Below are 25,863 nucleotides of genomic sequence, written 5' to 3'. Positions count from 1 at the left end.
AAGCCGCGCTTTGTCTCGACAACAGTCAGATTTCATTTTCTCAAACCTACAAGTCCGCTTTTATACTTGTGCCCCTGCGCCATGACTGGCTCCTTTATATTACCTACATTTTTTAATTATTGTAATGTCTAACTGTCTTCAATCAACTTTTTATAATTTTTATACAACAACCTGTGGTAAAACGTATATTATCTGTCGCTAAATATATTGAATTATTTTTTATCTGTGAGCCAGCCTGACATTTTCTTTGTGCAAAGTACATTGGTTTCTCATGTAGAATCCCGTTACTTCACTTTCATAATTCGTTTAACAAAGGTATTAACTATCTGCGACGGTGAACCACTGTTAGTGTCAGAGCCCGTGTCGGGAATTACCAAGCGGACAGAAGTTCAGTGACACCATTATAATATAAAATATTGTGATTTTATTTTATCGATTTTAACCTGCTTGTGCAATACACTGTTTTTATGCTGTTTATTTATTAGTGCGCTCTGATAACTGGCTTGCTAGCAGAAGATTTTTTGTGTAGAAGGTCCAAGCAAGGTGAGTAAAATACAACAATGTTCACTTGAGTCGAGGTCGCGTTCCTACGTGTATCAAAACATTAGTTATTGATAATAAATCTGTACAATCTATAAATATCATGATAGATTTGTGCCATACGGAGTGTTGCTATTCGATTCCAGGTCAATATTATTATAAAATGCGACACACATTATTTTTGGCTGTGAATCATCTCTTCCAGTTATAATTGTCGTGGTGTCTTATTAGCAGTTTGCGAACCGTGAAATTTCCTAGTTGCAATTGAACTCATTTCCAGTAATAGCAATTTAATTATTTAGTAAATATTTTCATACTATGTAAAATCACTTTGAGATTAATAATAAATAATAATCGATAATTAGATAGTACTTTTTAAACTGACATATCATATATGTATTAAACTTAGTAAAAAATTAACTATACCCAATCAAACACAATTATCAATCATGTTATTCAGTGATTATTTGCTAAATGGTATCAAACATTACTTGATATCATTTTATTTTAATGGTCTATTAGGCTTGTCATTTTAAGAAAGATAACAATATCTATTTTAGACTGAAAACAATCTTTATACTATATTTCTATTAATATTTCAAACCATTTGTGTAAACACAGTTCAAAAACTGATCTTTTTTTAATTAAAAAATTGATAACACTATAGACATTCAGTCAATTATTTTCTAATTTTTATGATTTAAACTTAAAACCTAAAACTAAATTATGTCTTAATGAGTATTTTTACATATTTTAATCTTATATAATATAATATTTACTTGTCAAATGCATTTTTGTATATATATTTATTAAAACCTGATAAAAACTGATCTTTGTACTAACTGTTTGATTTAGGGACAGATTATCCTATATGAATTGTCCCAACTTAATTATTTCATTCTTTACAATAATCTAATTTAAAAGTAGAAAATTTGTGAAACTATTTAAATTTACTACAAATTTGTAAATCTAGTGAAAGACACTACACTATTCCTCACACACTGTTCAATTTTAGAGACATTATGTGCGGTATATGCTGCTCTTTGTTTTGTTATATAACCAGATTAGGTACAGTAGAGACTCGATTGTCAGGACCTTTTTATTCTATGGATTCAAAATTATCCTAACTGCCAACTGGATACATATATATGTGACAAGAGTAGTGTAACAAGTTCAATCAAATTGAAAAACAGAATTTGAATATTTTGGGAATACTACTTTTACTAAGCATTCAAAATATTAATTATGTATATATTTTATTTTATGATTTCAGCAGTATATTTTAAAAACATGTCTTTATACATATTATAATTGTGATACTCTGTTTTTGAATGTACTTAAGGATAATAATTAGTCCAAATAATTTGATTTTTATTTTAAATCAAAGTAATGGATTACCCCAAGTGAAAATTGAGTTCATAACTGTTGCATTTACAGTCAGCTATACTACTGCATCACAAATGCCTCAAACATTATGTATTCAATATTTCAATTTAAAAGCTAGTTTATATAAATCAAAGTACTCAACTGAGTTTTTAGTCACAGATATATATTTATTTACATTTATGTTGATGTCGAAATATATTCTTCTGATGAATGATTTCCTCTTTAAATTGTTTTATCCTATAAAGTAAGTAGAACTTATTGTTTCTGACAGCTGACTTTGGCTATATTGTCAGGGAAATAATTGGTATGTACTAAAAACACAAACAAGAGTTATTACAGTGAAATCTCTTTATTTTTCAAAATGAATTTTTTGATATAATATTACAATATTAAGAAATATATATATATTTTTTTATTTAATTTGTCCAAAATTATATTAAATATAATCTGTAGAATTATAAAATAATTAGTTTTAAATTTATAGAGATACCTAGTAGAGTTAATTTATTTTATGAATCACCTTGAAATAGTGTTGTATACTGGCAAGGTAATAGTTACTTACAATAGTTAATTCATTTGTCACGATTGTCACTCAACTTACAAACGTTAGTATTAGTCTACAAAGTTTTTGTGTAAACAAGACACAAACAAAAAAGTATTATTTAACTCAATTTGATCTTTCAAATGATATAATTTTTATAGGATTGTAATATTATTAAATAGAAAGTACATAATGTTCTTTTATTATACTACACATTTATTTTTAGAATAAGCCGTGTCTTGGGGTAAAAGCAACACGGGCACTACGGTGGCCCCAGATACTCCAGCCCCAGCGCCCCAGCCCCCGGGTAAGATATTGACTGTTATATTATTTAAAAGAAAATCAGCTTCACGCTGTATCCCGCACACTGCAGGGTAGACAGAAGGAACCAAGTGTTAAGACGCTCCATTCCCTATTTTCCGCTGAATTCTGTAGGCTTTGCGTGTTGAGTGGCGGAACTCAACGCCGCGCTTTGCTTCGGCAGCAGAGCGAAGAAATTAATATATAAATTTCTTATAGTTTGTAGTCAGATACTTTTGCCCCTACGCCACGACTGGCCTCGCTTTTATGAATATATGACGGTATATGACAAAAATAGATTTTAAACTTTTTATGATTTAATCATATAAATAAAAATAAAATACATATATAAAATTATATTTTAGAAAATCTTCTGCATACTTCAAGTATGCAATTTTGAGAATTGTCTAATATATTATATGTAAATTCTTTGTAACTTTGCGACTAATATGCATTAGGCCTTAGACTACTGTCGTAACCTCACGCCATTACCTTCCCACATTATAGAGTTTCTCGGCTTTAATAATATCTATCTGATAAAAAATACTAAAGCTTGTACTTATTACGAATCCAAGTTTTGAATCTACCAAATCACGAAAAAAAGTTTATATGAATATCTGTACAGTCTCTTATTGCTGCGTTTCTTATAAAAAAAATTGTTATAATAACTAAAATAGCTAAGTAAAAAGTAATATACCGTTAACAAATTTAAATTCCACACGGTATATATAGTGACGTAAGTTGAAGATCTAACAAATTATATTATGTGGTATTAATTAAGATGTACTGACTTATGCAACAGCCGCTAACAAACGCTGCTCACTCCAGCAAAAGAGCCTTCATGTGTCGTTTATGTGAAATATTTGTGTTGAAATTATACGTAATTACGACGGCCTCCGTCGTGGCACAGCGGCACAGAATTTTACTGTGGCCGCGACGGTTATGGGATCGATTCTCACCCGTATGAGCTATTTTCATTTTCTTTCTCCCTGGTAAATTGACAAAGACCTCCCGAATTAGGTTCCCACGACTCGCCCTTCAATATTCGAGATACAGTGTAAAGATTAAAAAAATATTATATAGATGGAGATATAAATATCCAAGGGATAACTTGGAAGAGCTGAGAATGTAATGAAATTTCATTCCTCTTATCACCTAACTTACAGCAAATATTAGAGGCACATAATTAAATTATGTATAAATACATACAACTTTTACATATAAGGATTTATGATGTAAGACTAATTTATTATTAGTAAATTAAAAAAAAACACCTCTAACAATGACTTCATATCCTTGTAATCGACATATTTTTGTTTGTTCTCTCAATAAGCGTTGACGTGAAAACCATTTACACCTAAATAATAGCTAAGCTCTATATCAATATTTATGAAAAAATCTATAAGATTTCTTAACTTATTTTTTTCCCATATATTAAAAATATTCATAAAATATATACCACTTAATTGTGTTTACCTGATTACGGGAAAGCCAGACGTTTCTTCTTTCGCTTCGTTCATAGGATATATTATGTATATGTACCTAATAGTTAATAATATTTTTATATATTTAGCCAAAAAGAGTTAGCAGAGGGTACTTAGTGTACAGACACTGCGTTCGCCACTTTCCGCCGAGTTTCGAGACATTGCGTGTTGAGTAGCGGAACCCAACGCCGGGATTTTGCCTTGGTGTCAGATCGAAGAAGTGAAAATATTAAGAATATAATAAATAATACCTTCGAGTGGGGATCAAACCCATAACCGTTTCGTTACATTCACACTCTTAAGGCATGATGGCCTCCGGTCGGTTCTATATCGTGTCGGTATAATCAAATCAATCTATTAAACACACCTATGATCTAATTCACACCAAATGACGACACATATTTGTACATAATATTTATAAAAAATATAAAGAAATGACGCCATCGTAGCACAGATGGAAAGTATATGAATGACATGTTTATATTTAAAAACTATATTCGTTGCCCCCGATTAGATCGGATAAGGTGCAGCATTGGGTGCCGTCTTCATCATACGCTACTCTCATTGTTTAAGTTTATACAGTATTATAGTTTTAATTTGGCGATTTACCACATATCACTCTTTATATATGTCAATCAATTTTAAATAATCTTTAAAAGTTATTATTCATCCGTTTTATTACCCTCTACTGTTCCCTTATAAAATAATTACATTTACATGACATATTACACCATATAAGAAATAAGCTCCAAGAGCGTCGCTTGAGATGGTTTGGCCACGTTACGCGCCGGCCTCAGAACTGTGTCGGACGCAAGTGCCTTGCTATACTAGTTCCTGGGGCGCGACCTCCCGGACGCCCAAGGAAGCGCTGGTTGGATGTCGTGATGCAGGACATGAGAGCCAATGGTCTAACCACCGAGGACGCAAAAGATCGTGCAAAGTGGAGTAGGTTAAGTAGGAAGGCAGACCCTGGTAATAGCCGGGATTAATGCCAGGAAGAAGAAGAAGATAAGAAATAGCAATAGAAAAAAACAATTATGCTCTTTGTAAAAAGACTTCGCACAGTAAATATCGTGTAGGACTTTTTTTACTGCTATTTTCACATTTCATGGCCCCGGGATGGGCTTTTTATATAATCCTAGAGTAAAATCGGTACATATATAAACCATAAATGTTAATGCTGTTTAAATAATTTTAATTAATTAATGTTATTTAAATACTAATCCGTGTACGTGTAGAGTATTCATCTGTAATAATGAATTTTTAAATCTTTCTATGTGATAAGTTTATATGTATATTTAAAAGTAAATTACGGACAAGAAAACTTAAATAACACTGTTTATAATTTATATGAATTATGCTATGCAATGTGGGTAATGTTTTGCAAAAGGCCAGGAAGGTTAGACGCATATAGGAATCCTGAGCACTTAAATAATACCAGTCTGTCCTTAAGTATTTATGTAACTGATAATGTGATAATAGTCATATCGCCAGTGATAAGGTGACATGTACCCTCGTTTGCCTTGACTTTGCCATGAAAAAAAAAAAACGAAATCCTATTTAATTCTGTAACAAATATAAAAAAATTAAATTTCAGTAAAAACTGACACAAAAATAGATTATATATATATATAAAACAGCTCGAAGGTCACGCTTCCGTTACCCAAGCCTCCGCAATATACTTTTACCTTAGTTTCGCTGAACCTATTGTTATTTTTTTTATGGATAACTATTGTTACACTTTTTTATTGGACTTTACAATCACGTGCTTATTATTAAGTACTATTTTCCAATTACTAAGTTAAAGTATATTTTTCTTCTCATGTCGGGGCGCTATTTATTGTAACTTAATTATTATGTAAACTTAAGCTAAGTATATACATAAGAGCTCACGTGTCTCCTATCTCTTCATAGCCAACACACCTCGAGGCGGTTTGCTGGCTTGGAAGTAATTTAGGTCAAAACAAACACGAACTGCATATATCATTCATTACAAGCAGCTTTGGGGATAAAAATGTACATACTGAACTCAGAGGGCAAAATGAATGTCATTATTTATTTAATGTTCTGAATAATTGATAAATACATTAAAGAACGAAGATATGAAAATATTAAATATTACATTTACTCGAGTAGGAATCAAACCCACAACCTGTCACGTTTATAGTCACACGCTTGTGCCCCACCACGATTCTGGTGTCGAGACTGATCGCGGCATTGTGTTTCGCCACTGAATGCCTCTAGAATTCGCGGAGTGTCTTAACACTGGCCTCCCTCTGCCTACCCTACTACATGCGGAATACATCGTGATGTAAAAAAATTATTAAAGAGCACAAATTTAATTTTAGAATAATTTCATAACCAAATTAACCCTTATCACAAGTAATAAGTAATTTCGTTGTTTTAATATAATATGACGTTTACCTAAGTAATTTTAAACCTTCATTTCATAATGTTCGTCTGTCTAGGTCGCAACTTCGTTTTCGTCATATTTTATTTACGGGTTCATTTTCTCATTTTTACCTGTTTCCGTAGGAAAATACATGTGTTCTTTTACGACGTAGATTTTCATGATAAATACAAATTGAAAGCTCGCTGATAAAATATCCCGAATAATTAATATAAGCCATCAATTCTGTCGACACGGCTGTATTGATTTTCCTGGCCACTCCAACTAACTGTTCCTGTGTTTTCCCAGAATTTCCAATCGCCCATATTAACCGACCCGATATGCATTATTAATATTTATAATGAATCTGTCATGATTTTATTTGGACATGAAACAATTCTATATTATTTATGTACGTTACAGTGGAAGTTTACGAACGATCAGGCGCTCCTAGATGTGATAAGTGAATAATCGGGTTTGACTTAAGTTTATCGTCACAATCAAAATTTTTAATGAGTTTTTCGACTTGTGATTAAAGAAAATACTTTAATATAGAAGTTTAATTTTTTTTATGTCTGTGTTATTTCTGTGTTAAGAGAAATTAGTGCAAAAGATTCAAAATTTGGGGACAAAGCTATATAAAATAAATAAACTGAATTTATCACCATATACAATTTCATAAATACAAGTATATAATATTATATTTTACATCCACATGCTGATTTAACAAAATACTAAGTAAAAATATCTGTCTTATTCTCAGTACTCGACAATACTGATGTAACTCGGAAGTCAGAGATAACAAAGGATTGAAAGTGTAGACTTTGAGAACTGAACGTTGCGAAACCTTTTGGGATTTAATATTTACAAAATTATGAATTACCTGTTATGTGTACGTACGCATTTATGTTTTTAATAAAATAACATTTTTTTTTTAATTGCAGGTTAGATAGATTTTATTAATTAAAATGATATAACCAAAACTGTTCTTATTGAAAATGCCATATAGCCACATTGGCGTTAGTACATATTTATGTAAATAAGTATCGATTATTTAGAGTTGAAGAAGACACGATGTCAGAATAAGGATTGCTATTACACTATTTTGTTATTTTAATTACAAGAATATTAAAATTAATAAACAGTAAAATTTTGGTAACGCTGGCTGGATAAGAAAGGGTAAGGGTAAGTCTTATAGTAATCGAATGAATTCGGCCCGATGCTGCAACATGGAGGCTACTTCGTATTTCTGCATTTCCGAGGAATCGGAATTCACGCGGGGAAGTACTCCCAAATATTAAAAAAATAAAATTTTTCTATTAGTTCTGTATAGGTACCAAAATGGCCAATATTTTTTTTATTTCGAAATTATATCAAATAAGATTAAATAAAAAAATTGGAAGCAGACGAAACTTTAGACGGTTACCTATATTAAAGCTGAAGATCTGAAACTTTGATGAAGAATCATAACACTCCAGAACTATAAGAAATAATGAAATGTGAAAGACATTTTTCATTGGCATATACAAATTAAAGCTTAGGAATCTATGATGAAGAACTATAATATTCCTGTTAAATTTTCCTGTAAAATAATAACCAATTGGCGCCTTAAGGAAATTTGTTCAGTATGGTGCGTAATTTTAATTGAAAAAAAAGGTACATCTCAAATACGCAAGCGAAAACGGAGAACGGAATGTCTTTCCTTATTTTCTGCAAATTTCAATCACAATGGTTGGTAAATGAAAGCAGCATGGCAAAAATCATAAAGTCCACGCGAATCAAGTTGCGGGAAGCCACTAGTTATATAAATAGAAAAATTAAATCAGCTTTACACTGTATCCCGCACACAACAGGGTAGGCAGAGGGAACCTAGTGTTAAGACACTCCGTTCCCCACTTACCGCCGTATTCTGTAGGCATTGTGTGTTGAGTGGCAGAACTCAACTGAAAATATAAATGTAAATAAATATTTCATTTGTTCGAACCCACAGCCAGTCGTGTTTACAGTCACACTTTGGTCACTAGGTAATAAATTCAATATATTTGTCTCATGCACGAGTAGAGCATGTGCGTAATTTTATTGATATATCGTTAAAAGTGTGGTTCATATACTTTAATTAATTAGTGGCTTTTCCAAACATAATATGGACCTATATAATTATAAAATTGAAAAGTGCCGTCTGTTATTGTTTGGTAATTATTAACAGTATAATTACCATTCTTTTATTTTACAGAAACGTAGATATTATATAAAAAATAAATAAATCGGCTTCATGCTGTATCCCTCTGCCCTCACATAGCAGAGTAGGCAAAGGGAACCTAGTGTTAAGAGACTCCGTTCCCCACGTTCCGCCAAATTTTTCGAGGCATTGCGTGTTGAGTGGCGGAGCTCATATCTGGGCTTTTGTCTTGATGGCAGAGAGAAGAAATTAAAATATTAATAAATAATAATTCATTCCACGCACAAGCGGTCGAACCCGCAACCATCACGTTACAGTCGTACCCTTGTACCACAGCGGCAAGATGGCCTCAATCTAGTCAATTCATGCTGTATCTGATATAACTATATCTCTGATATAACTATATACGAGGTAGGAAGAGGAGGAGGTGTTGGGTAAGTTGACATTTTAGAGTGATATCATCAATTGGGAGCGAGCGATGCATGATATTGAAATTTTATTACGGTAAACATGTCCGCCTGGCAAGTAGAGCAGTAATAACGAGAAATTGTGTCACCTGTTATCATATTGCCTCTTCAGAGCTTATATCGATTTTATATTTATCTATGTATATCTATAAACATAGGTAATAAATAGTGCATATAGTTTAATCATTGTTAAGAACTAATATTTAATATCATTAATTTAAAACTTTAGATACATTTATACTTTCTATGTTGTTCAAATATAATTTTCTGAGAAAAGATTTTTTTGTTAATGTAAAAATGTCACAACATGAACGAACATCGTAATAAATTAACCTTGCGATATAATTTAATATTTCTTCGTTTACTATATATGTATAAGAGTGTAAAATAATTAAAAAATATATATATATAAAATGTAAACAAAAAGTCTTGCTATCATAAAATACACGGGGACGAGTAATTATATTAATAGGTAGATACAGCTTATAAATATTACTTATAATAATTTATTTGCTCTGCACAATCATTAAAAAAAACCCGGCCAACGCGAGTCATGCTCGCCCACCGAAGGTTCCGTACAAAAATTGGAGATCTCGAGCTTTTTCTGAAATTCAAGCCTAGCTTAGCTAAACCTCTGTTATCTGTTACCTCACTTGAAGTAGCGGTTTTAATACCAATTATTTCCCTCTTTTTGAGGCAGTTTTCAGATTTTTTTCCGGGACTAGTACCGCCTGTAGATGCTTTTACCAATTTTATAATTCTAGGTCAACCAGAAGTACTCTATTAATTTTTTCATTTTTTATAGTGTCAAAATACGCGTTTTTTATTATGTAACCGGTACATCTTTTTTTCAAGTAATTGTAGAAATTAATTATATTCTGGAAACCATGGGGCCGTAGGTTTGAATTTCTACTCGATATCTCCAAGCATTTTTGAGATAAAAGCTCTTGACAGACAGACGGACGGACAACAAAGTGATCTTATAAGAGTTCCTTTTTTCCTTAAAAGGTTAAAAATATATTGAACGATCAAATATGAAATATGCCTCCATTATATTTGACTGCATATCAGATGTTAGTCACACAGAACAAATTACAGGTGTACAGTTTTATGTTCTTTTTTTAAATAATAAAATCGATAATGAGATATGTGAAAATTTCGTTCGGTTGGTTATTACTACACTACTATTACTTTTATTTTTTTTTACTATATACTATTAATGATTTTTTTTGGATTTATTTTCACAATTAAATCTGAACATTTATTTATTTGATAATAAATGTTGCAGTAAATATTACACACGAAGTTGTGAATTTCTTTACTATAATTTAAGAAATTTACGTTTTCACAAACAACGTTCACAAATTACGTTTTGTAAACATTTACCAGATTGTAGACCAGCAAAGACGAAGTAATGTAGCTATAGTTTCAATTGAACATGAAATTTTAATTGCTTAAATACAAGAACTTTAATAGAAGATTTCGAAAATATTTAATTTCCTTAATTTTATTTATTTTTCCTACCATAATGAAAAACCATTAAATAGCCTTCTTTAACAAAACTCGGCATATGTAGGTAGGGCGACATAATCAGTATTGCACGCAGTCGGTCAAACAGCTAGCGGCGTTTAGGCGTTTAGTTATTGTATTGACTATATTTCTTAAGTTATTTTTTTATCTATAGAACGCTATAATGTTTTTGAAAACATATTTGACCACATTACTTATATAATTATACGAGTTTACACGCAGAATTTTTTTTATCGCGTCAAAATTAAAACAAATAAAAATTCAAATATTATTAACAAAAAGAAAGGAAAAATATTTCATATATTATTATTTATTGTTTACAACGTTGTTATTGGTATTTTTTATGAACACCTTAACTAAAAAAATATAAAATTTAGTTCAGCGCAGTGTTTTCAATATCAATGCTAATTTGTGTTAACTGAATATAATGTATGTTATAATTATGTTAATTATGTGAAAATCAAATATAAGTGCAGGTGCAGGTGTACAGGTCTCTGTGACGTCATTTTTTTAATGAGAAACAACGATACCGCTCACATTCGCTTCTTATCCCTTTGGCGCTGAATACGTCCTATTTTAGCATTGTGCAATCTATGATGCATTTCTGTTTCGAAGCTTGTTTCTTCTACAAACCAAAACCTGGCGACGACGAACCTGGTTAGATCCTACGTAAATACTTATATGTATATTTGACAAATTATATTATACACCAATTCTTGGATAGCTTTCTAAAGACAAACAAGTTTTGACCTGATTAATTTGATCATCTCCGTTATAAATCAACTTTCTGAAGGGAATTACTTTAATAAATTTATTGTAATATCATAGAAAACTTTGGATTTTTTAAATTTTTATTTAGGTTTTAATTGAAGTTAATAATTTTTCTGTCATGACCGCCATTTTGTAAATTTATAGATATTTTTTGTAAATGCCTATAAATTTAGTAATGGCTGACTGTCTAAATATTTCCACCATTATAGCATTAAAAATTGTGAAATATATATGAATTTAATAAAAATATATATATAAATGACAATGCTACTAAAATTTGGTCAGCAAATTGTAAGGATTTATCTTAATATTGTTGCAGGGGTGCTGGAGATGACTGGCACAGATAACATCCGCTTTAGCGGACACACCCTCGACAAGGCCACCAAGGCTAAGGTGACCTTGGAAAACTTCTATACGAATCTCATCACACAACACTATGAGAGAAAACAGAGGTAATTTTGCTTTCTTATTCTCAAGTCTTGACACAAATCCGCTTCACGCTGTATCCCGCACACAGAGGGTAGGTAGAAGGAACCTAATTGTAAACACACTCCGTTCCCCACTTACCACCGAATTCTTGCAGGCATTGCGTGTTGAGCTTTACCTCGACACCAGAGCGAGGAAATGAAAATATAAATTTAAATAACTATTCCATTAAGAGTTCCAAAACTTTACCAAGACGAGGTAGCTATTTCTTAGATTTTTTGTGTTTGGACGTTTTTAATTTATGTAATTAGGCACAAGAAATTTAAAACATCATCGTTTTACTCATTTCAATATTGTAAATGTCATACACATTTTTCTGGAACATTGAACTTTTTCCTTTCTAGCAAAAGTGAAGCGAAATATTCCCATAGTGGCGCAAAAATAATTTTATTTACTATGAAAAAATATATCATACTTGACTGTTATTGAATATCCAGGTTGGAGAAGTTAGAGGAGACTTTAAAAGACGAGGGCCTAACGGAGAGTCAAAAGCAAGAAAAGCGTCAACAACATGCGCAGAAAGAGACAGAATTCCTCAGGCTCAAGAGATCGAGGCTGGGGGTTGAGGACTTCGAACCTTTAAAGGTAAATTATCACTTAATAGATTAAAAATTGATTGTGTATGTTGTGTCTATATATTGGTGAAAATTAATAGTACATAATACCAATAGATTAAAGGCAATAAATTATTTTTATTAAAAAAAAAGCAATATAAGGAAAGTAACAAATTTAATCGCGTCGTAATTACAGTTTACACACATATGTTTTTTAATGTAAAATATCTTTATTTTTAAGAAATAATATCGAAAATTGATTAAGTATATTTATTTATATATATTATTTTGCTAGGTGATAGGCCGTGGTGCCTTCGGAGAAGTTAGGCTAGTACAGAAAAAGGACACTGGCCATGTATACGCTATGAAAATACTCAGGAAGGCAGATATGCTTGAAAAGGAACAGGTAATATTTTTTACATATGCTCTTAGTGACAAAAGAATGTAATTAAGTTTAGGTATGACATTAAGATCTCAAGGAAAACAAAATAAAGATTTTTTTGTACAATAAATTTTTTCCTAACAAAGCAATTTTTCCTTGCGGCTCTGGTGGTCTTAACACTAGGTTTCCTCTGCCTACCCTGCTATATGTGAGACACAGCATGAACCTGATTTATTTTTTATCCTTCTAGGTGGCCCACGTACGAGCCGAACGTGACATTCTAGTGGAAGCCGATCATCAATGGGTGGTCAAAATGTATTACAGTTTCCAAGATCCTATGAACTTGTACCTTATTATGGAATTCCTGCCTGGTGGTGATATGATGACTCTCTTGATGAAGAAAGATACGCTGAGCGAGGAGTGTGCCCAATTCTATGTTGCCGAGACTGCATTAGCTATAGACAGCATTCACAAGCTTGGATTCATTCATAGGTAAAATAAATATTACGTATCATTAGGGAATCAGTTTGTTTGTCCTTTGCGAACAAAATGTATTTTATTATTTTCTTATGTATGTTTTGTGCAATAAAGAATATTAATATATAAAAAAAAACCTTAAAGTAAATTTCTTACAAATTTGTCATAATAATATATTAAATATATCACAATAATAACGAATGTTAAATTTCCGGTGTTCTTTCCTGTTATCATTTCGTCATATTTTCATGTTGGAATGACATTATGCTGTCTTGTTATGCCGTCAAGCAATTTTCTTTTACTTTACGTACTCGATACGCCAATTAAATAATAAATGAACATTATTAGTTTAGTTATAGATTTTGATGTTTTTAAAATTGTACCTATAGCTAGGTGTTAAATGATTTTTAATCAAACTGACAACTAATTGTGCTCTTCCGATTCAATCGTCATGGGAAATGTTTATTTTTATAAAATACTAGCGGCCCGCTCGCGGTTTCACCCGCGTGGACTATGTTATTATTAATTTCATGACTCCATGACTACGTCCTAGTGACGTCTATGCAAAATTTGAGACTCCTAGCATTTGTAGTAACGAAGTTTCATACAAACTTTCGACCCCAAAAACAACCCCTTAGAAGGCGAATATTGCAAATTCCCGCCTTAGCGAGCACCTACGTCCTATAAGTAACTCCTATGCAAAGTTTGAGATTTCTACCACATGTAGTCTCTGAGATTTCGTGATGAGTGAGTGACCTTTCCATTTTATATATATAGATTATAGCACACATTTTTAATATTTTTAAGTGTTACTAGAACTTTACAATCAGAGCGCCAGGACGTCCAAGAGGTGCGGGTTTGAGTCCCGCTACTTTCAATTTTTTTCTTTGTTATTATCAAAAATCATTGATTACGGTTCTATCAAATTTACAAAGACCATCAATAATCGTTTTTGTTGTTCTCATTTATCTTCTATATACAGTAATTGATTAGTTACAATTTTATTGTACATGTGGATTACAGAACATATTTAAATGTTTCAGGGATATAAAACCAGATAACCTGCTGCTGGACGCTCGTGGTCACATAAAGCTGAGCGACTTCGGCCTTTGTACGGGACTGAAGAAAAGTCATCGCACTGACTTCTATCGTGACTTGTCGCGGGCCACACCTTCAGATTTCAGTAAGTTTGTTTTTTTATATTAGGAACAAATATCCATAAATTATATTATTTGTCCTTGTCATGTCTCATTTTTTACATTTTCATATGTAGAAGTTATAAAATATAGAAGTACTAAAATAGAAATACCAAATTTATTTTTGTATATTATGTCTTGAAATGTGATGTCACGAAATTTAGGAACCTAGCCCACCCCACCCCTTGCCACATTTCGTCCCCCACTCCCCTTTATATGTTACTTAAATCATGAATGGCCCCACACATGAAAGCATTGTCTTTATATTAGAATTCATTTTTAATATTAATTTTAAAAATGATAATACATTTTGAATAAAGGTAACAAAAATATAGTTTTAGATCATTTTGCTTCTTAGAATTTTAATAATATTATGAATGTAATTCCATTTTCATTTAGTAAATTCTCCAATTGAATTTAGCAAATTTAGTTGGTTGGTGATAACTGTAAACGCGAGGTTAATGGGTTCGATTCCCACTCGGAAGAATGAATTATTTTCATTTTCTCGCATCGGTAATAAAACACAGCTCGGCGTTAAGCTCCGCCATTCAGCTCAATACGCAACGCCACGAAAATTGAGAAGGAGTGTCTTAACACAAGGTTCTCTCTGTCTCCTCTGCTATATGCGGGATACAGCGTGAAGATAAAACAACATACTATCATTGCAAATGTTTTGAACACCCCGCTTAATATAAAGGACAGATTTCTTTTCAGTATCAACGTCGAGCTCGCCGATGGACTCAAAACGTCGGGCTGAGTCTTGGAAGAGGAACAGAAGGGCACTCGCCTACTCTACCGTTGGAACCCCGGACTATATCGCACCTGAAGTATTCTTACAGACCGGATATGGGCCACAGGCGGACTGGTGGAGCTTAGGAGTTATTATGTGAGTGCTACTTTTCTATAATATATTAATTTAAGTAGTCTTAATTATATGTATAATATGCGAATTTTATTTTATTAATTTCTTACGCTTTTAGTAAATTATTCTAAATTAATAATGTGAACCGATTATAATTATATATATTCATCCGCGTGAACTATGTTGTTATTAATTTCTGTCTCCATGACTACGTCCTAGTGACGTCTATGCAAAATTTGAGACTCCTAGCATTTGTAGTAACGAAGTTTCATACAAACTTTCGACCCCAAAAACAACCCCTTAGAAATCGAATATTGCAAATTCCCGTCTTAGCGAGCACCTACGTCCTATAAATAACTCCTATGCAAAATTTCAGATTCCTAGCACATGTAGTTTCTGAGATTTCGTGATGAGTGAGTGACCTTTCGATTTTAGATTTTCGATTATTTTATAAATAACAAAATATAATATTACAACAAAGGCCCAATTTGCGATGCTATATGAAAAGAGGTCTAAATGCAAGCTCAAAAAACATAAAGCTTATGCGAAGGAAATCGCGATCGCTCCCTATTGTGATATACAGTTATAACAAATTCTTATTGTGTGGATGATTATCCAACCTTCAAGAAGCTCCCGTGGCGTAATAGAATAGGGTCTTTTCTCGCCAAAGAGCGGAGGGGAATGTCTTTATACGATTCGCCCTGCCTACCTTCTTACATGGGAAAAGTGTGAAATTAAAAAAGAATCCAAAATAAGTTTCTACTTTGTATATTGGGTTGACCCCAAGTTCGAATCATTAATATTTAAATCATAAATTAAAAGCCGTCGAGCCCATTATTTATTAATTAGTAAATATATTTTAAATTTAAGCGAAATGCGATATGTAATATAAAAGATAATTCATGGTGATATGTTATATCAATGAAACATGCTTATTTTTATAATAGCGATTTTGTGATCCGTTTTAGCTTTTCTTAGCGAACTTTGTTGAGTTTTAATTTATGCATCAAGCCTGGTTTATTTTTTTATTTGCATAAAGCTAGCTTACTTACTTTTATATCATAGGAACCTAGCTAGCTAGCTTACTTTTATATCATAATTTAAAAATTGATTTTACTTTATAGTAGAGGCCGTCGTAGCGTGACAAGCATGTGACACAGAACGGTTGTGGGTTCGATTCCCATTCAATGAAATGAATTATTTATTCATGAATATTTTAATTTCTTCGCTCTGCTAACAAGGCAAAGCGCTGCGTTTAGTTCCGCCACTCATCACGGGGCGCCTCCAACATCCAACTGAAAGAGGAGAACAAAGTACCTTAACCTTATGCGTAACCTGCTAGATGCTGAAAAAAAATTATATTATAATTCAGACGTAACTTTAATAAAAAAGCTGCTAGCGTTGTTATTTATTATTAGCTAATACGCTTCTTATTTTTTAGCTGTATGATTTTGCTTCTACCGTTGTTTTTTTTAATTGTCTCTTAAATATATTAATTTAATAATAAACTTCATTTTTGTTTTCTTTTTAAATTGTAAAAGTTATTGGCTTTTATTGTTTTCAATATATTTGTATTGTGTTGCTAGCTTTATTTACTACATTAGATAGAAATTGAAGCAACAAGTATGTCGCTTCATCTGTTATCATAATACTCAACATAGGTCTTTGAAACTAGGTTATCTCTGGCTATGGCTAAATGTATATTATAATACAAAATCACTTTATCACTTTATCATTAAAAGATAAAATTTAGAAGTTAAATGGCTTTAAATAATTATTCAAATTATCGCGAAAACGCATCCATGCGAAATATGCCATGCTTAGAAAATTATTGTTTTTACCTATTGCTTAATTGCTTAGCTACCTGTGTTTTAATAAATTATAATATTTGTCTTTTTTTATATATAAGTAGTTGTTTCTTTTCACTTTAACTTTTGGAAAAAATATTTATGACATAAAATGAAATCAAATCGGCTTTACGCTGTATTCCGCGTACGGTTATGAGATTAAGAAACTCCGTTTCCCACTTTCCGCCGAATTCGAGGCATTGTGTGTTGAGTGGCAACGCCGGGTTTTGGCCTCGGTGCTAAAGTGAAGAAATGAAAATACTACCGCACCCATAACCGTTGTGTTGCGGTCACACCTTTGTTCCTCTCTGCCACGACTGCCTCATTATCAAATTTATGACATTTTGGTAGAAAATGTAAAAAATAAATATAAGTACTTGTGATTATTGTGGTTTTAGTCCGACACATGAGTTGTATTATATTTAAGTTAATACGGCGGCGTGAAATTTCCAAACTAACACGGTGTGTCCGGAATAGTAGGCAGGATATTGGAGAGAGCAATTGACATGATGTTATCTTTGTGTGAAAATAAATAAAAAAGTAATGTATTATTATATAGCTCTCGTATAGATTTTTCTAATTATTATTTTCGTATTAAAAATAGTACGAAGAATTACTCTAACATGAATATCCCTTTTTCCCAGTCTGTTTAAATACCTATTTCATTTGGTGATTATAGTTTTAAGTTCCGCTGCCATATGCGAATTACATTGTGCTCTTAAAATAGGTGGAAAGTGAAAGACGCCGTAATATAACGACTTAATTTTCTCTTAACTTCAAATAACTTGTTTATTAACATGCTTAGCTATATTTTAATTTGTGCATATTTTGTATAAGTACAACTTCTATATGACATTTTTTTTCTGCTGCTTATATTAAAATTTGTTCATTTATTATAGAAAATCATTACTTTTTGTATTTATTTACGTTTTGTGAAAAGTTAGATTTAACGCCAACGTGATGCAGTAGCAAAAGTGCGTGTATGTGAACGCAACCTTTCTGGGTTCAATTCTCACGCAGGGAAATGAAATATAATATATTTTCATTTCTGCGCTCTGGTAATAAGACATAACGCAGTGTTGAATGTCGCGAAAAATCGGCGGTGCGTGGGGGTCACGCAGATTTCCCCGCTGCATGAAGCCGAAAAAAAAGATTTATAGATAACCATATCACCAACCACATTTTTTAAAGAATTATTAAATAATTTAGGATTAATAACACAAAAATTAGCATTCGCGAACGTTTTTAATAAATATTTGGATCGAGCGCACTTCCTATTTCTTCCTACATGACATTGTTTAAAATTCACTATAAATATGGCGAATGTCAACTATTGTTACGGCAGGCGTGAATCTATTATTGTATCAATCAAACAAGGTGGTAATTAACCAATTTCCGTTATATATCGTATTCCTTATTTCGTAATACAACTTACTACTATTGAGCAGCGGCCTAGTTTAATCTGCTTCACGCTGTGTTCAGAGTAGGCAGAGGGAATCTAGTGTTGACTCTCCGTTCTACACTTTCCGCTGAATTCTCGAGACATAGAGTGTTGACTAGCGGAACACAACGCCGCTCTATGCCTTGTTACCAGAAAGAATATATGAAAATAATAATAATTTATTCCCCCGAGTGAGAATCGAACACACAACCGTCGCGTTTACAGTTACACGCTTGTGCTGCTGCGCGACGACAGCCTCACGGCACTAAGAAGTAATTTCAAAGATAGAAATTATATTTTTTATAGTTAATTACCAATCTATAAAAAAAATGTTTAAACGTTAATATAATTTTATAAAATATATTTTTTTAATTTGCTTTGGGTCCAGCATTCAACACGCATTGTCTGTATAATAGGCGGAAACGGGCACAAAATGTAAACACCTGAGATGCGTAAAGAAAATATGAATAAATTACATTTAGAATTAAAAAATGTGGAATTATTTTATTTTAAAGTATTATTTTGCCGTTTTTTAAAGTATTTTTTTAAAGTATTCTTTTATTTATTTGCATTATTTAAACTTCACGTGACTATTGAGTAACAATATAAATAAATAATAATATAAATAACATTATAACATTGTCGTTGTAAATTTAATTTTAAATGATATTTAATTGTTCGAATTTAAATAATAATTAAGCGGTGGTTGCGAAATGTAGTAGATATAAATAATATAAAATTAAATGTACTTGTAATTACAATTTTCACATTATATTTCTACATTATATAAATAGCAAATTGAAACGTTCCAGGTACGAAATGTTAATAGGATATCCGCCATTTTGCTCCGAGTCGCCACAAGAAACATACAGGAAGGTGATGTCTTGGCGGGAATCCCTGACTTTCCCTCCAGAAATTCCAATTAGCGAAGAAGCTAGAGACACGATACTGCGCTTCTGTTCGGAACCTGATCGCAGGTAAACCTTTTTAATTGAATATTAACGAACCATCCGCGGCTTCGCCCGTTTAAAGTTATTATTATAATATTATAGTCAAATTGTTCAAAATCTTTACATAAATTGTAGCCATATCATTCTGGTGTATAAACTATACTACAACAACTAACATCTATCCATCTATTTAGGCACTTAAAACTTAAGATCTAATCCCATACTTATTCCTTAATAATATTTCCAGGCTAGGTTCACAGCGTGGCATAGAGGATGTTAAATCAGTTCCGTTCTTCCGCGGCGTGGACTGGAGCCACGTGCGCGAGCGTCCGGCCGCCATTTCGGTCGACGTACGCTCCATAGATGACACGTCGAACTTCGACGAGTTCCCCGATGTCAAGCTCGAAATACGTGAGTGAAATGTTTCCTATGATATTATGTTTTAAATATCATAAAATCAGTTTCACGCTGTATCCCGCATACAGCAGGGTAGGCAGAAGGAATATAATGTTCCGTTCCCCACTTTCGCCGAACTTTCCGAGACATTGCGTGTTCATTAGCGGCACTCACTACCAGGCTTTTATCTTGATGCCATAGCAAAGGAGTGAAAATGATATCTACCTAATTTTTTTTGTATGGTAATCCATAAAATAATATATATTCGTTTATATATTAGTGAATTAATCAAAAGTTATTAAATTTGGCTTTGCAGTAAGAATTATGTATTAGAATAGAATACCTATATCAATTGGCATAAGATATTAATATTCTAATGCGTCACATACCACTCTATTCTACTTCCAAGAAAGAACCTAAACTGATGATATTTATTTTATTACCGTTACATAACGGTATTATAATAATAATAAAAAATAATAATTTCTTTGCCCTCATTTTAGAATCATTTTTTACTAACGCAACCTAATAACGTTATCCTATCCGTATGAGGAGCAAGAAAACATATATAAATAGTAACTAACACATATATAGAGGAGAGTCGTCTATCATCCCTAATAATAAATCGTCTTGGACTTATTATTGTTTTATTTCCAGCATCAGCGCCCATTGCCCAAGAGGGTGAGATAGCGTATAAGGACTGGGTGTTCATAAACTATACGTTCAAGCGTTTCGAGGGGCTCACCCAGCGCGGGACGCCCACCAAGAAATGAGTGCCAGTGTGAGAGCCCGCCTGGCCGGTGTACGTCCCACCCCCACCACCACCCCGTACACCGATCAAGTGCTGCACGATATTGTAACTCGATTCGATTTTTTTATGTTTCGTTGTTAATGATTCGAGAGGAGAGAAGACGCCAGTATCACAGCCCCCTACACTGATCTATGTAGTGTTGCAAGATACTGTAAACCAATGAAGAAACTATACTTGTACTCCACTAAATTTGGAAAATTTTACACATGTACATTTTACGTGTTGAAGTTTTTTTCATGATGAACTGTAATTTTTGTTTTATTTCTATTTTTTTCTTTTACAATATCTATTTTTTCTATTTTTTTTTTCTTTTACAATATCAATGTATTATAATGTCATAAAGAATTGTATTTTTTTTTTATTTTCGCTCATGTGTTTTTTTTAACATTGAAGCTACAGTAACCACGTGTATGTTCATACATGAAAAACTATATTGTTTTTTTACTATATTATGTCATATGTTTGTTTTTATAATGGAGAACAAGTACTAGCAGCATACGAACCAATATCATAGTGAAGTGCAACAGATGACCAACTAAGTACTGGTGTACCTGTGTTCATTCTGGCTCTGGCATCAGATACTAACATTTTAAATCGTTCTATTAATGAGTTTGAGCGTCAATTTACACTGAAAAGTTTGTAAAAATCGAACGTACTATGAACGTAGAGCATTAATCATCAAATGAAACTTGGCCCCAGATTGTATTTAACCAAGATATATTTTTATTAAAATTTATAAAATAATTAATTCAGATTTCTATTTATACATGTTTATTTAAACTGAATGCAACGAAATTCTAATGGGATCACTAATGAACTAGATAATAATTAAATTGAGTGGTGCGCTTCGAAGTTAACTTATTGCTGATTATAAAAAAATTGCTCAAATTTATTACAATGAAATGAATCGGTGTTGATATTTATTAAAATTAAAAAGAACACTTTAAACTTATTGGATATATGCGCACAAAATCGATATTTTGGGTTTTAATATTTATTATATTTATTACACAGTACTTACTAATATAATATACACATATGAACATTATTATTATTGTAAAATAAATGTATTTGTTTCTATTATAACTTTCGCTAAGTTTCATTTGAAATTTGAATGCTCTCTATTTAGACGCTACTTTTTCAGGCATAATATTGTGGGGTCATGTTTCTTATATATTCATATTTTATGAGGCATGCCTATTAGTGAGATAGTGACGTCGACTCCATGGCTTGCGTAAGTCTTGTGCAAATGTATTACTCGATAGTTTAAGGTTTTTTTCATTGCTTTATCTATTTATTTATTAAAAGTAAATTGGTGGAACAATGATAACGATTGTAATATTGTTAACTTAGATAGATATACGTGGAGTTGATGTCAGTTACTGTCTTACACATAATATCATACCATTTTTATGAAAGATGTATTATTGTAGTATGTAGATGTAAATTCGCATTTCATTTTTACCTTTCAGAGCTTATTAGCACTATGTCTTGCCAAATGCGAGCAGAATAGTGAGCGTCTAACATTTGATTCTTGAGTACATTTCCGTTATACAAATATGTATTTATATCATTGATAAGCTGTGATGTGAACTTGCTCTATGCTGCTATTTTTATATTTTCTGTTTAAATGAACTATATTATTTATGACAAATTGTATATTTTCACACATTATATTATAGAATATGAAGTATTGAACCTCAACCAACAGTACTTTAACACTTCTGTAGAGAAATTTTTAATGTTGTTAATTTTTCCTCAAAATTTACTTTAAAAAATCTTGATGTGATTTTATTGTATAATTTTACAACGATAAATGCTTGTTCCTGCAAAAAAAAAAACATTATGTATGTATGTTATAATCGATTCTGCCCACACTCAATCTTTGGACTAGAAAATAGACTATTTAAAATGGGCTGAACCGGTTTAGCATTTTTTGTGACTAGTGGACGAATTAAAATACACTTAACATATAAAATAGTCATATAACGTTTATATTCATACATTATTTATGTAAATAGTATATTTCATAATATTATTGCTCAGAACAAATATATTGGAAAATGTATAAAATAGAATTCCGTCCAAAATTGAGTTACTATCAATAGTATTATATATATACATATATGTTTATTATCAAATCGACAAAATAACGACTGTATAATCAGTAATGATTTCAAATTTGAAAACACTATTTATTAAAATATACGAGTATATATAATGATGGAACAAGCATTTTCGTAAAATTTCAATAATGACACTATTATGTCGCCACAAAGTCAATTTCAATATGTATAGATCGTCAACAACATCTCTTCACGTTTTATAATGTTACCAAACATGTTAAATATCAAAAGTGAAACTGTCCGGTAGCTGTGTACGGGAAGTGAACCAATTAGAGATTTTCTAATTCCTTTATAAAATATGTTTTTAATTGAAATAAGAAATATCTGTGACGTTAGTGTTACGTGTTTAGATGAATCTAGTGGTCTTATTCCTTAGCGGTAGATCTTGCCTCTAGTGTAAGTACAAAATAAACATAATGACAATCATTCAATTGCTTCACTCGATTCGTGATGTACTGACATATTTACTGACATTACTGTCAGCGGGGGACATATTGCACGTGTATAACTACTCTCACCATAATATGAACTTGTGTGTTTGGATCACGTGACCATAAGATTTGTACGTAATTGTCTACTATCTAAATATTTATATACCTTAATGATGGCGTTCGTGCATTTGCCAACTCTGAGATCGTATATTTTGTGACATCTATGAATTATCTTTAGATGAAATCGATGTAAGTGTACCTAATATAATAATGTTAGTACATAAATAATGTTCTCTCTTGTTGTAAAATGATTTAAATGTAATATGTATTTAATACGTAAGTGCGGCCGTTTTGGCCTCAGCTGTGTATGATACCGCAGCCACTACCGACCCATACAACGTAATGTAATGTCGTGTTACTTATGTGTTCCAGGATTTATGTAAAATTAATATCTTCTATTTAAGGTCGACGAACACACTGTTCGTACAGAATGAAATTCCTTACGTTTTGTTTGCTTTTATTATAGTGTAGTACCCGTAGATTAGTAATGGTAAATATCGATGTTGTATAATTTCTAACTGTATATCGTTCAATTTGTTTAGAACTAATTATGGTTTAGTTAAATTATTTAGTTAGTTTAATATTTTTTTTCTGTAGCGCAACGGCTCTACCAAGCTTGCGTTCAGAGCCTGATATTTTTTGTTTTAAATTTAACTTAAATTCAGTAGATGTACTAACGTCTTTGATAGTGTCCAACTAAATATTTATGTGCGTTTCAACGCGATGAATTTTGTCTTGTGTTGTAGAATATGGCACCATGTTAGTTAGGCTTGTGCAGTTCCGATATTCATGTTTCATTATAGATTATGCAATCGCGACTTATTGGACTGTAATAACTTACCGGTGACACCTCCACTGCAACAAGGACATAAAAACATGGGTTTACTAAATTTATATACCATTTAATTTATTTATATTATTATGTAATGTTAATTTCTTCGAATAGACTCACGTTAATCTTGAAAAATGTATGGCATATAATTCATTTTGAAAAATAACCGGCAATAAAGAAATGGAATTTTTCATAACAAAATCTATGTTTATAAGAAAAATGGGTGTTGGGTGTTGAGCGACCAAATGGAATGAGCAGAAATTCTTTACATAATATTATTGAGTAATGAAATGAATTTAACTTATACCTAACTAATGTACACCTACGTTTTTATATTCTTTTGTATATTAAATACTTTATAGAGTATGTTGTCGTTTATATTGTGACTAGTGACCTAAACGCGGCTTCGCCCGCTTAAACTTATTTTTATATTACAACCAAACTATACAAAATATTCTCATAAATAGCCTATGTGTTATTCTGATGCATAAGCTATATGGTCGTAAAGTTTCGTCTAAATGCGTTCAGTAGTTTTTGAGCTAAATTGGAACAAACATCCACCCTCACAAACATTCACATTTATAATGTGTATAAGTAGGATTTCGTTGTCTTCTATAGGCGAATGTGAGTAAATAGATATAAACGACAACATATTCTGTCGCTCCTACATATCCGCACAGTCAGTTAATATGTAAATGTTATTCGCACTCTTTACAAATCAGTGTTCATTTTCATTGTCTATGTAATGAGATATAAGAATACTTACGTGGAGAAGCGACCGACGCTTTTCTTTATAAAATTTAACCTACTTGGCTTTGTTATTTGTTATTGATGGAGAAAATTATACTATTTGATTTTATATAATTTTTTCTTATTTATTTTCTTGAATTTTTTTTTTTTTTTAAATTAAAATTAGTTTTATAATTAAAAATAAAGTAATTTATAATTATGATACTAATTAAAATAGAAATAAAAATATTAATTAAATTATCCAATTATTTTAATAATGAAAGTATTATTTATTCTAATATCTACAGTTCAATTAACATATTTTGTTCGTATGTTTGTATTGTTTATAAAGAACATGTTTTGCTTAGTTCGGTACGTAAATGAATTTTTAGGTTAAAAATCAAGGTTATTTCCGTTACAATTTGTTTAATTTGCGTTATTTAACATCTGTCTTAAAAATATAAAAGTTGATATTTTTTATTTCGTGTACAATTATTTATACCCTATTATCCTTAAAAATGATATCTACTCATTCAATAATGTTAAAATTGAATAAATTTGATTTTATTTTAGGTTAAAATAATTTTTTACTTCACACTATCCCACGCATAGGTAGGCAGAGGGAACCTATTAACCTAGTAAAATACTCCGTTCCCATTAAGACACTTCCGTTGCCCACTTTCCGTCGAATTCTGG

At 31.6% G+C, this 25,863-nt stretch overlaps 1 protein-coding gene across 4 annotated transcripts; it reads left to right on the top strand.

Moving 5' to 3' along the window:
• The first annotated feature begins 215 nt into the window (after positions 1–215).
• trc (Serine/threonine-protein kinase tricornered) lies at positions 216–25,647 on the top strand. 4 transcript variants are annotated; one of them, XM_085205623.1, is made up of 11 exons: positions 216–543; positions 2,694–2,774; positions 11,907–12,039; positions 12,511–12,658; positions 12,923–13,033; positions 13,260–13,501; positions 14,530–14,669; positions 15,397–15,568; positions 19,645–19,809; positions 20,030–20,193; positions 20,836–25,647. In XM_085205623.1, the coding sequence occupies exons 3-11, from the start codon at positions 11,918–11,920 to the stop codon at positions 20,949–20,951; spliced, it is 1,380 nt and encodes a 459-aa protein (XP_085061749.1). In that variant the 5' UTR covers positions 216–543; positions 2,694–2,774; positions 11,907–11,917; the 3' UTR covers positions 20,952–25,647. The 4 variants fall into 4 exon arrangements, with proteins under 4 accessions (XP_085061749.1, XP_085061746.1, XP_085061748.1 ...); XM_085205620.1 differs by having other exon boundaries at positions 15,385–15,568; XM_085205622.1 differs by having other exon boundaries at positions 15,385–15,568; positions 20,842–21,098.
• Positions 25,648–25,863: the final 216 nt, after the last annotated feature.

Source organism: Heliconius melpomene, chromosome 21 (genome assembly GCF_056956725.1).
Source record: "Heliconius melpomene rosina isolate 202511_hmr_F chromosome 21, ASM5695672v1, whole genome shotgun sequence".
In the NCBI taxonomy this organism is placed as follows: Eukaryota; Metazoa; Arthropoda; class Insecta; order Lepidoptera; family Nymphalidae; genus Heliconius; species Heliconius melpomene.
The sequence above is the reverse complement of the archived record's forward strand: the minus strand, read 5'-3'. Positions and strand labels throughout refer to the sequence as shown.

Bases quoted from the DNA above. Each gene is read 5' to 3' on its own strand.
- trc (XM_085205620.1), top strand. From the start codon at position 11,918: ATGACTGGCACAGATAACATCCGCTTTAGCGGACACACCCTCGACAAG. The intron at 12,659-12,922 runs GTAAATTATCAC...TTATTTTGCTAG, and splicing joins AGGACTTCGAACCTTTAAAG to GTGATAGGCCGTGGTGCCTT. The intron at 15,569-19,644 runs GTGAGTGCTACT...GAAACGTTCCAG, and splicing joins TGGAGCTTAGGAGTTATTAT to GTACGAAATGTTAATAGGAT.